Source organism: Aulonocara stuartgranti (assembly GCF_965226115.1).
Source record: "Aulonocara stuartgranti genome assembly, chromosome: 11".
NCBI lineage: Eukaryota > Metazoa > Chordata > Actinopteri > Cichliformes > Cichlidae > Aulonocara > Aulonocara stuartgranti.
Genome location: NC_138947.1, coordinates 33,007,416 through 33,019,606, shown reverse-complemented (window position 1 = coordinate 33,019,606; position 12,191 = coordinate 33,007,416). Strand labels below are relative to the sequence as shown.

Below are 12,191 nucleotides of genomic sequence, written 5' to 3'. Positions count from 1 at the left end.
GACTAGCACTAATAATCCATTCATAACTAGCAGAAAATGAATGCAGGGATTAACTACAGCAATTTAAGGTCCAGTTTAAATTTTAGATGGTTAGAGGTTAGAGAACTACTTCAACTATACTGGTTATATATTCAAGTTGGCTTTTGGTCAGCTTTAGATACAGAGGTATTTCAGAACCAAATGCTTATACTAAGACCCATACAAGGGAAACTGGAGAAGCATTTCTTTAAACCTGTGGTCATCGTAATGAGATCCACAACATGCTGGGAACACCATAATCACAAATCCACACACAGCAGTGCTCACAGCACACCTATCGCAAAGCTGGGGGAGGTTCAGGTTGTGACACTGTTTCACATAACTGTCATGCTTCACTATGGAATGTGTCACAGTACTTTCATTTTATTGGTGAAGCAAATACATTTCAGTATTTCATTTCCATACTAGGCATCATTTTAGCCACTACAAAACAACAAATAATGTGCACATTCTGAACACCGTTCCTCACCAGCACAGCACAACACAACACAACACAACTGGTACCTGTGACCGGGCCGCCCCTCCAAACGCCTTTGTCAGGCAAAAACATCACTCGTACTCAGGCCTCAAGTATATACTCTAGAAAGTTAGATCATCCTCCTGGTCCCAGCTTCTCACAGGACCTCCCCACAGTGAGCATTCACAATGGGAAAATGACATTATGCAGTCTCCAAGTTAGACCACAGAACATCTTTTTGATTAAACGTGATCTAACCAACTACTCAGTTGTATGATAACAATACCAGAAAACTTCAAGAGCTCCAAATAAGCCTAAACCAAGTCTAAAAGCAGCAATCAAAAGGTTTGTGTTTGTTGTAATAAACATCAGACTCACCTCAGAGAATATCTGGAATGCTTGATGTAGAAAGGCTCACTAGGGTTTACAAATGTCAGCTGCAAGTCAATTAGAGAAGCCACACATCACATATCAAATCCATGCAAAGCACAGTGACAAGTGTTAGGGGTGTTACTGTATTTTTCACTCAGTATAATTACATCAACTCAGGCATGCAATTTCTTTTAGTGGTACAGAGAATCACAAATATAGTCAAGGTATCTCTACTTCTGCTTCCTTAACACATTATGTCATCTCCAGGGGCAACTCACACTTAAAGAATGACTTCTTTTAAAACACTCTCATATCTTACTTCCTTGCTTGTGTTAACCCTGTGACAACTTCACTTTTCTGACATGATCTTACTGCATTTGCATGTAAGTGAACTTCAGTTTCTGCTGCAGTAGGCAAGAAAAAAAAACCTTACACCTTCATGAGAATAAATTATGCCCCACCTCATGCATGTCGGACGAGTTGTTGCGGACGTTGACCTTTAGAGAGCTGGACTCACCCACCCGTGTGGCAGGGAAGGTGTACAGGTCCTGTGGTGAATACACACCCCTCCGCACGACCTCCTCCTGGCTAAGGATTACAAAATGTGCCACTTTAAACGGGGGGCATAACCATCATGAAACAACCGGGAATTCACAGTGACTCAGTGTTTAAAAACAACATAACTACGGTATGAATTTAGGTTGAAAGGGGTCCTATAATTGGGGGTTTTTTTTCAGTCAAATATGCTGTCAGAGTGGGGGATACTCAATTTAAAAATGCACAAGTTTAGAAAAAAAAATAGTTTGTATGAGTGATCCACGCACAAGCCTCTGGCTATGACCACAGAAACCCCAACCACCTGCAATTCAAACCTTCTGTTTGTGAGTAGCAGCCAATCAGTTGGCCTGAAGGGATAGGAGATCAAAATCACTCCATGTACTGAGAACCTGTATATACAGGATAGATAATCATGCAGAACTACTCTAGCAGGGTACAGGGATAACTGTTAGAATTCAATTCTAGCACAGTCATTTCATAAAATCATCTTCTTGATTTCCTCCCATCACTATAGCTAACCTAAATTTACTAAATAAACCCACATGTGCTACATAAAACAATATTCTTGTGTTTTTTCTGAATGGGATCTCCCTCCATGATTAGATTTAGGTGGAGTTACCTGATTTTGCTAGATGAGGACTCGGGTCTCTTCTTGGTCTTGACTGTGGCCTCTGTCTTCACTAGAGAGCAGTCTCCTTCCTGTGGTCCTCCCACTGGTCCAGATTTTGTTCCCTTTGGACACAGACATTTAAGATTCAGCCTGTTAGCTTTCAGTGCAACTTAAAAACTGCTGCTCACTAAAAAAAAAAAAAAAAAAATACAAAAACACCTGAATCTAACACCATTTATCCCTGGGAGACATACAGCTACGTGCTGGCTTACTAAATTATATGCAGAGACTTTGACTTAGACAGTTAGCTGTAGAGCTAAATATGAGTGTTATGTTTTGCATTTTGGTTTTCCAAAGTTTTACAAACTAGAGTCACAGATTGGTATTTAACTCTACTCAAAGACTCTGCATTCCACTTTAAACACTGCATCTAAAAGACAAAGCAACAACAAGAAAAGCACTAGCATCACAGCCACTTAACCTACTCATGTGGAGCCATCTCTCTGACATCCCACTTGCTGTGCATGTATGCTCTTAAGTTAACTGATTCTGTCATAACACTTCACTTTAAAGTGTTACACACAAGAAGCCCGCAGGCCCTTCTCAGCAGGGTGGCTCTCCTTCCCATCCCACAACCCACTTGTCTCATTTGTTAATTCTGTCACTTACACTACAAAGCCACAGTCAAGGTACTGCTAATATGTGCAGCTTATTTTAAAGTAACTGAAAGTTAACATCACAATGTGCCTCTGTAGTGAAAGCACTGGCCATATCCATATTTTTTTGACTGAATATCAAATATCTAAAGCAAAGTAGATTAAAATTTGTCTGAAAGTACAGTTTGTGCTATAGAAAACAAACTTGAACTCAGTTTTGTTTTTAATGCCATTTTTTAAGAAAGCTGAAGGTGTACCAGGATTCCAGTGCCTCTTATGTACTACAGAAGAACAACTTTTATTTTCCCTCATTATGGTGTTGAAAACCTGCATGATTAGTGTTGCTACACAGGAAGAGGGTCCTGGGAGAGGCCCTTCTGTGTGTGGTTTCTGTGGGGGTTTTTCTGAATGACTGAAAAATAAGCTGGGAAAAACTCTTTCAGAGAATAGATTCTATATTTTGAGGAGTCTACTTCCTGGTTTAAGGGGAAGGGGGGAAAAAAAAGTCCTCACAGTGCCACAGAGCTGGAGGCGGATTCGGGTTTTCTGCTGGGGCTCAGACACAGGGTGGCACTCCAAGTCCCAGAATTGGGCATAGTCCCCTCTGTCCCTGGGCAGAAAAGTGATGGGCACCTAAAAAGATAACAAAAAAACAAAAACAAAAAACAAAAAAAAAAAAACATTGTAAGATGCAACTGGATTTTATTTAACCTCATAAAAACATCTTACTACAGAGTTATGCTTCTAGATGGAAAGTATAAACTTAAATTCACCTCAGTGTTTGATTTAACCAAACATTTAAAACTCACAGATGTGATACATAACAGAGTAACATAGAAACATCATTTTGAATGTGTCACTTGACTAAAAAGAGAATTCCAATGTTAACAGTAAAACTAATTGCACATGAAAACCGTATTTTGTGAAAGGAACAATAAAATTAATGAAAGTTTTAATAGAACACCAATTTAAAAATGTAAAAACAATAAAACTAGATTTTATAGGTTTTATGATTGGCCATTAGATTTTTTTTTTTTTTTAAATTAAAAAGGATCCTTTTCCCTGTGAAAAGCATTTGCTGGAAATCTTTGTCCATTTATAATGACCTACTTTAAATATTACTGGCAAGTCTACTGCGAGTACCTACCTGCATCTTCTCATGGGCTCCCAGGGTTCCAGAAACCCTGGAGCATCTGAAAGTCGTGTAGGTGGCCCGGTAAACGTCTCCGCTGTTGTCAACCCCCTGAAGAGAGAGTGAGGGAGTGAGAAAGGACCACAGTTTGTAACAACATAAGCTTGGATCAAAGCAGCCAATAACATTTATGTATTAGAAACATAATACATAAATCGAGGGTGCGAACAAGTACAAAGTAATTACTAAGGTAGTTCATGAAACAAAACGAATCTCACAACACTCACATACAAAAGTAACTTCAAAATAAACTACAAAGCCGTAAAAGCAGAGATCTCCCAAGAGATATTCAAGAGGAGCAGGAGAAAACAGCTAATAGAAGAAAGGAGGGAGGAGAAAAAAAGCACCTTGACATATGGAGGAGCAAATGATGACAGGTACCACCTCACTTCCACGTTCCCATTCTGCACCTCCAGCTGGGCCTCTGAAGTACAGGAGCAACATAGAGACGTTCAGTCTCCCACAGGAATAGATGCATCACGTGCTACCTACAGACCACGACTAAAAACTGACAGCCTGGAAAGTATTTCATGTTTAAACTGAAAGATAATTGTTGTAAAACTGTTCAGACACGAGCACAATGTAGAGCTTTAATGTTGGTCAGAGCAAGTTACTTCCAGCGGTAAGCCATGTTCCTACCTGATGTCTCCCCTGAGGGTGTGGTGGGGAAGACTATGGTCTTGTTGTTGATCTCTACCATGGCCTGAGGCATCTGTGGGGTAAGTGATGGCCTTGTGGTGAGCCTGCCCACAGGCAACAAGGGGGTAGCAGCCTGAGGAGGCAGGGCTGACAAACTTGTATCTGCTGGGGCTGTAGACACATCCAGAGCAAGGTCTCGACGGATCTGAACCTTAATAAACTGAAACCAGCTCAGATTTAGCTCATGTCAGTTTCTCACAGTCTGTCAGTGTTGTTTGGAAAAAGAAAAGTTGCTAATATCCCATACCTTCTGTTGACCATCACACTGGACATAAATCTGTCCACTCCAGGGAAGCAGGGAAGATTTAGTTGCCAATGAGGGGTTGGGGCTGATCAAGATCTGCAGGTGGCACCTTGGTTTATGATAATGACAAAATTAGACGCAAACATAACATTCAGCAGATTTATGCACACATTAAATTAGGATTCGCTTGTCTGTTGTCCTTCTAGAGCCACTGTAATGGCAAAAGTTATGGAATCAGACATGTAAAAAGGGTTACCGCATTCAAATCTGGCCCATCTCCCCTTAAAAATAAAAAAATAATTTCCTCAAGTGTATGAACACAGTAATCCTTCAGCTTGATTTTCGGTTGCAAGGAGGAAAATCTAGTGATAGTGCAGGAGGTGTGCATGTTTTTTGTTTTTTTTCCCCAGGAAAAAACTCCAGTATTTTCAATGTGCTCTATAGTGAAACAGGATGACACAAGCCACAGTTCTGCAGAGACCATCTGCCCTGAGGGATGAAATCAAGGTGCATGCTAACAGAAAATGCTGAAGGTCATATCCTGAGAAGCAGCTCCCATGATCATTCAGGATGGTTTCAAAGAGAAGTCAATATTGCCTTTTTACTCTACACACCAACCTTATGTCACACAGAGGGAAATGCTTCAGAACAGGAGTGAATGAAGCCAGACATTGTTGGGAAGATGATCTTGTAGAAAAAGATCGTGGAATATTTTGATTACACCTCATATTACATCTGTGAAAAAAATCCACTGGACCTCATGCTAAAGTGTTCCAAATATTCAGTTGATGCGTAACGTGATGCAATCACATCAAGTGTGAGAAATGCAGAAAAAAAAAGAGAATACAGAGAATTTGAAACCAAAAACTCTTGACTCAAGGGTATTCTTACTGTGGCTCGATAACTCCATGCTGTGGGGTGATCGTGAGGCAGTGGGCAGGCCAGGACAAATCAAAGCTCAGCTCTCTCGAAGTATTGTTTCGGATCTGAACTTGACTGGTGGTGGATGCACCATCTAAAAACAACAACAACAAAAATTCACTGGTTGCTCCAGCCAAACTAACAACCAAGCTTGCTTAGTACTCTTGAAATCTGTATTCAACTCACTGATGGTGGGAGCTGCAAGGACGAGCTGTTCTGGGTGAATAGTCCAGGACTGTAATTGCTCTGAAGCCTGAAGAGGGTAAAAAGAAGATAATCTACATTCAAAAATGATACATTTTTCACATGAAATAGAGTGAAGCAAAGATCTAAATCTCAGTCAGTTTAAAAAGCCCCAAAGTAATCAATAGTCATTGAAAGAAACCATTAAAGTTGATTAAGAAGGGCTTACAGTACCTTTAAGGAAGGCTCTGCCACTCTCAGTGCTGGACCCTGGGGACCTTTCACTGGCAGCACATCCAGAGACACATTGCCATTTGAAGACCCACTGGGAATCACACAAGACCATTAAACTGTGCATTCTTATCAATGCAGAGTTATCAAAGAGCAGGAATACACAAAGACAATTGATAATGTTGCATCATAATTTTGAATGTGTTTACTAATCTAAAACCCAATAAAATGAATATGCTGTACGTTGAGCAACGGTCTTTTGTTTTCTGACATGTACTTGGATCCCCATATTGGTGATCGCACTGCTATTAAGATGGAACAGACCCGTGTATATTCCAGCAGGTTACCTGTCTGTCTCTGAGCTGGACTTTGCAGACGGTAGCAGCAGAGCATGCTCGCTCTCCTCAAAGTCTGTATTCTTAGTACTTCCAAGCAACGACACCACCACCTTACTCATGTTGCCGTAGAAGATGTGGGCTTCATTGGGCCGCTGGGGCAGGTCACAGGCTACACGGGAGGGAAATCATTCGTCAAATTTTAAGCAGTGAATCAGATGTAAAGATGTTCAGAATCAAAATATGAATCTCTGCTGCCTTAAATTTTATGTTCATGTTCTCTTAGGCTTTATTCAGCCATGCAACTTTGTCCTCAGCTGAGTGATTTCTGCTAAACAGTCTTTGCTCAACTTGTCCCAAAGCTTCAGAACAAAATCTGACATTTCCAAAGCATATCTGGGATTAAGTTGTTACCTTTTAATACTTTCTCATCACTGCTAAAAAAGAAAAAACACCAGTGGTACCCTTCAGCCTCCTAGTAGATACACTTATGGTATGATTTGAAGCTCCTGCAGCTGCTCGTTCCAGTTATCGCATTCACAAACTTGGGTGTCCATGCCAGCTGCCCAACATCCCGCAGTCTTTTAAAAGCTGGTAACAAGGATGTCGTTTTGTGCAATTTTTCCTAATGTCAATATGTAGATATTCTACTACATCCAAAATAGTAGTTTTAGTTTTTTTTAATAAAAAGGGAAAAGGCTGTTTATTTCTATGTGAGACACTTAAGTTAAATTAAGTTTTAGGTTAACAACGCAGTAAAATGGAACATGAAATGTGCAGGTTATTACCATCATCTATGGAAAGTTTTCAACTGCTTTAACCTTGAGATCAGAAAGGAATTCCCCTCCCAGCATGGCATCTTACCCTCTGCAACATATTCTTCTCCCAAGAACTTCTCATTAAAATCAATGTTTTTCAGCAGACTGTTGTCAGACAGGGCCTTCCGTGCAACTTCTGGCTTGCTCTGAAGCAACCTGACAGAAAAAAATAAAGAGATGCATAGGACTGAAAAAGTCCTGCCAAAAGCATCTGGAAAAGGCTCTGTAAACATTTTAATGATTCAGAAACGATTTACGGCTTTGTTTGTGCACAAGCGTCATCATTACTATAAGGATATAAGACAAGAAGAAAGAAAGATGGACACTTAAAAAAAAATAACTTTAATTGGCCCCCTTTGGACTTTACGGTAGAAAATAAAAACTTTAAGGAATTACTGATGCAACAATTTCAGTTACTCTTCATTGCTCTTATTGCAGCATTTGTAAAATCAGTTTACAGGGCCACATAATTTTTTTCTGAACCTAATACAAACTCATGCAGTGATAAAGTTAATCTATTTAAGTACTGCTCTGGCCATTACCGAACAGAACAGAAGGCCATTTTAATGCTGATGTAAAGCGACACAGATAAAATCCCTTCCTTCCACAGAGATCCATATTATTTGAAGCCATCTTTACTACAAGAGAGCTTTAACTTCTCCTAATGATCGTTTAGATTTAATTAAATCACTATCAATTTGAATCCTGTGAACTATTACCATTAACACTTCAACAGTCCAACTAGAAAACTAAATGCTGGAAGGTCTCACCTCCTGTACTGCTGTCTGGAGACCTCATCTCCACAGAATAGGTAGATTGTAGCCAGCAGTGCACTGGCTAACTGACAGAGGTTCTGTTCTCTTTGGGTGGACTTCATTAGCACAGTGATCACCTGAAAATTCAGATTGATAACAAGTTCAAGTATACACAGAGAAAAATCAACACAAAAACAAAAACTCTTACCTCTTGGGTTCTTTCCTTCAGTACAAACTGTGAAGGCGCGAGGCTGATGACTGAGGGCTCCATAAGTGATCGTGTTTGCACGTCAGAGAAGGCCACAGCTTTGATGAAAGCAGCTCTGGAGCCTGTGTTCCTCACACACAGACACACTTTGCTCACGCAGCCAACAGCGATGTCGGTCAGTGTTGCCACGTAGCCATCTGCACGTTTCCTCTGGTCTTCTAGAATGATGTTGCTGGTGCCGCCATAACCCGACAGTGGAATCTAAGGATCAGAGACACGGGAATGAAATTAATCACAGATGCAGAAAGTGAAAAGAGCGTGACAAAAGAGGAGTAAAACTGTGATAGGAGAAACTATAATGCGTTTGATGATTTTGGTTTTAACGGTCACATCCTCACAGTGAATTTGACTCCGGGCTGTGAAGGTCGAACTCCAGATTGTTTGATCTCCAGCTTGGCCAACATGCAGGCCACTCGGGTGGGAGCAAAAAGAAGGTGGACGGTCACATCCTCTCTGGGACGGATGGACAGCTCTCCATGTCGGGTTAGACGTTCTTCGGGACTGAACAAACTCTGGAGCTGAAGAAGAAATGGAAGACCAAATTAAGGAAATTCAACACATGTTAACTACACCCATCAGTCATAACATTACAACCATCTGCCTAATATTGTGTTGGTCCCATATCGACTCCAACAGACCCCTAAAGTTGTGCTGTGGTATCTGCACCAAGATGTTAGCAACAGATTTAAGTCCTGTAAAGTGGACTTAAAGGATCTTAAAGGATTCTTGGGCCTCCAAGAATCACACTTGTTTGTTCAGCACATCTCACAGATGCTCGACTCGATTAGTATCTAGGGAATTTGGAGGCCAAGTCAACTCGTTCTTGCACTCCTCAAACCAAACCAAACATTGCTGAATCATTTTTGCTTTGTGGCAGGGTGCGCTATCCTGTTGAAAGAGACCACAACCATCAGGGCGTACAGTTTCCATGAAAAGGTGTATGTGCCAGGTTCAAGCTGGTTCAAAGCTAAAACTTTGCTCTCCATGTAGGGCTGAACGATTATGGAAAATAATCTAATTGCGATTTTTTGCCCCAATATTGCGATTGCGATGCGATATGCGATTATTTTTTAAGGTCTTTGTCTTCTGTATTATTAAACAAAGACAAGCAATACATCATATAGTATGGCCAATACTATATTACATTAATTTTAAACTGTTCTTTCCTGGAAGACAGACCTCTGTTATGATGACATGAGGTGATGCATGAATTGATGACTGACATTTTTATTTAACTTCTTCAATCACAACAGTATATTTGAACATACACAATAGTTTATTTTTAGCTTACAAACATCTGAGCATAAAGTGCTGACAAGGAACCCTGGTGTAAACATTAAAATGAAAGTCAGTACAATGTGCAGATTGCAGAAATATACATAAACAAAATCAGTGGCTTTACCACACTCAGTTTTTCGACATCTGTGAACTACTACAGTCATTCAATTAAAAAATAATATTAAATAAATAAAACTAATAAATAAAAAATACACACATCTTACTGATCTCTGCAGTCAGTAACATTACACATAAAGTGCAAACATAATAGCAATTGTATAAACACACACACAAACACGCCTTTAAACTTTAAAGGCGTGAAATTGGACGGTCTAGTTCTGATTAGCGTCATCGCTGTCTCGGTGGAGTTTAATAAACTCGGCCGTCTGCTTCTTGCTATCTAAAATATAACCAGACACTGGTGTAAATTCTCGACTGTCTCATACTTCTGTTTAATAAGTTTTCTGTTTGACGTTTAGTCAGCTGTGTGAAAACCAAGGAGGAACCCACCCGGGGGATTAATAAAGTTTTATTTTATCTAATCTAATAACTTTAATCTCAGCCAAACCGATTTACTCACGAACAAACAAAACACTGAAAAAAGCCCAACAATAACATTTTTAGGTTGTCTAAGTGACTTATATATTACGTTTAACCCGAGCAGCGAAACTCCGCGGTGATCTGAAAATGATGTGCCGGGAGTTGTGCCGTTCTCGGCCGCATCAGTAACCCTCGAGCTCCCGGCTAGCTGTCGAGCTGGTGGGTAGCAGACGCCTCTGAAAACGTCGAAGCACTTTTGCAAATATGGGATATCTTGATAAACCGAGCAGATATTTGATGTTTACACAACTACTTTCTCGCCTGAAAATATGTTAAAAGTTTATTTTGTGACCCAGAAAGATTAGTATGAGTAATTTTAAAACTTAGTAGCGGCCGCCATTGCTGGAAACTGGAGTTTGGCTGGGCCGCGCTATGAATTCTGGGATATGGTAGTAATTTGGACAGCCTTCGGCGCGTCGCTGTGACGTAATCGGTCTACAAATGCGGCCTCAGGAGGATGCAGCCCATGAATTGTATAATATAATCGCAGTATAATCGCAGCCTTTGCGGTTAGAAAATTGCACTTGATCATGTCGCGATATTATCGCAAATGCGATATATCGTTCAGCCCTATCTCCATGTGCCTCAATGAGCCTCAGCTACGCACGACCCTGTCGCTGGATCACCACCACTCCTTCCTTGGACCACTTCGGATACATACTGACCACTGCAGACCCAACAAGACACCCCAACTCACTCAAATTGTTACACTTGCCCATTTTTCCAGTTTCTAATACATCAACTTTGAGGACAAAATGTTCACTTCCTCCCTAATATATCGCACCCACTAACAGGTGCCATGATGAAAAGATAATCAGTGTTATTCACTGCAGTCAGTGGTCAGAATGTTATTCCTGATCAGTGTAGATTCCACTGTGCCAGATTCCCAATACACAAGAAAAGTAGTAAAAAAAGAAAAACACACAGTTCCAACCAGTACATCAGGAAAAGAAAAGAAAAACCCAACCAAACAAACAGTATGCGCTACTCACAACAACACACAACAAGAATAGAGATGATGTGCACCTGAAAACAATCTTGGTCTTGGCCTCGAATAAGCAGGCGCAGCTGCTGTGTGGCGTCAGTCGAGTTGTTCCTAAGGACCAGCTTCTGTTGGCTAAAAAAACAAGCGCTCTTGGTTACGTGACAACAGTCAGTGTACACAGTGCTCTCCGTCTAACTGGACCTTTGACAGACTTTGAACACTGACAATCATTTTCCTACTTCATGTACGAGTAGCTGGGTCAAATCTGGATCTAGCTAAAACTTTAAAGAATACTTGTTGAGGGGGATTTAGCCTGCTTACTGCTGTCTCTTCTATGCTGCCCTTCAGTGAGTATAAATAAATTGTGCATTATGTTGAAATAGCTTCTGAGGAATAACACTCCCGGTAGATGCCCACTGTCCCTTCTCATGAATAACATTATACAAGTCTTAATAGAATAAGATGGACCACTGGGCCTTGAGATTTTTATTGATTACTTTCCAATGAATAATTGATACCTATAACATGTTTTCTTTTTCTGCAAGTGTGTAGCTGTGAAATTAATGAAAAACTGAAGAAAAAAAAGAAAACTGCTTACACGGCACGTCCCAGGGTGACTCCTCCCCAGGCTACAAACTGCTTGTTAGAGAGGATTGGTGGGACGTTATTGGTCAGACCAGGGCCGCACACTGCTGCAGAGGGGAGTGCATGCTTTCCAGAGTCCTCAGGGGTTACTTCTCCTTTCAGTGATACCTCATACTGAGGGCCGGACAGTAGCACCAAAATGGTGAGAAGGCTGGAATATAAAGTTAATTGTAAGAATTGAGTTTACAATATATTACAATACTTTGGAGGGGTTTCAAAGTTACAATCCAGGACTGCTGTATGAGTATAGTTCATTAAAATGAAGAGTCATTAAAACAAAGATATATTTAGAGTCCTAAAAGGCACCATTATATACATTTGCTGGTAATTTCAGAGTCAGACTGG

The 12,191-nt window shown here is 40.5% G+C and overlaps 2 protein-coding genes across 2 annotated transcripts in view; one reads left to right on the top strand and one right to left on the bottom strand.

Annotated features, from left to right (window-relative positions):
• The window catches only part of LOC309717771 (uncharacterized protein), a 352,978-nt gene that overhangs the window by 287,105 nt on the left and 53,682 nt on the right, over window positions 1-12,191 (top strand). The window lies entirely within an intron of this gene.
• cep192 (centrosomal protein 192) overlaps window positions 1-12,191 on the bottom strand; it is a 34,883-nt gene that overhangs the window by 2,270 nt on the left and 20,422 nt on the right. Inside the window, exons 34-51 of the mRNA XM_082552984.1 lie at window positions 11,800-11,997; window positions 11,243-11,333; window positions 8,677-8,856; window positions 8,279-8,539; window positions 8,086-8,207; window positions 7,362-7,471; window positions 6,510-6,669; window positions 6,166-6,256; window positions 5,935-6,001; window positions 5,719-5,842; window positions 4,831-4,936; window positions 4,524-4,743; window positions 4,232-4,308; window positions 3,840-3,935; window positions 3,206-3,325; window positions 2,046-2,158; window positions 1,330-1,456; window positions 875-933 (exon numbers count right to left, since the gene is read on the bottom strand). Coding sequence (XP_082409110.1) covers window positions 875-933; window positions 1,330-1,456; window positions 2,046-2,158; window positions 3,206-3,325; window positions 3,840-3,935; window positions 4,232-4,308; window positions 4,524-4,743; window positions 4,831-4,936; window positions 5,719-5,842; window positions 5,935-6,001; window positions 6,166-6,256; window positions 6,510-6,669; window positions 7,362-7,471; window positions 8,086-8,207; window positions 8,279-8,539; window positions 8,677-8,856; window positions 11,243-11,333; window positions 11,800-11,997 — 2,322 coding nt within the window. The remainder of the gene's footprint in view (window positions 1-874; window positions 934-1,329; window positions 1,457-2,045; window positions 2,159-3,205; window positions 3,326-3,839; window positions 3,936-4,231; window positions 4,309-4,523; window positions 4,744-4,830; window positions 4,937-5,718; window positions 5,843-5,934; window positions 6,002-6,165; window positions 6,257-6,509; window positions 6,670-7,361; window positions 7,472-8,085; window positions 8,208-8,278; window positions 8,540-8,676; window positions 8,857-11,242; window positions 11,334-11,799; window positions 11,998-12,191) is intronic.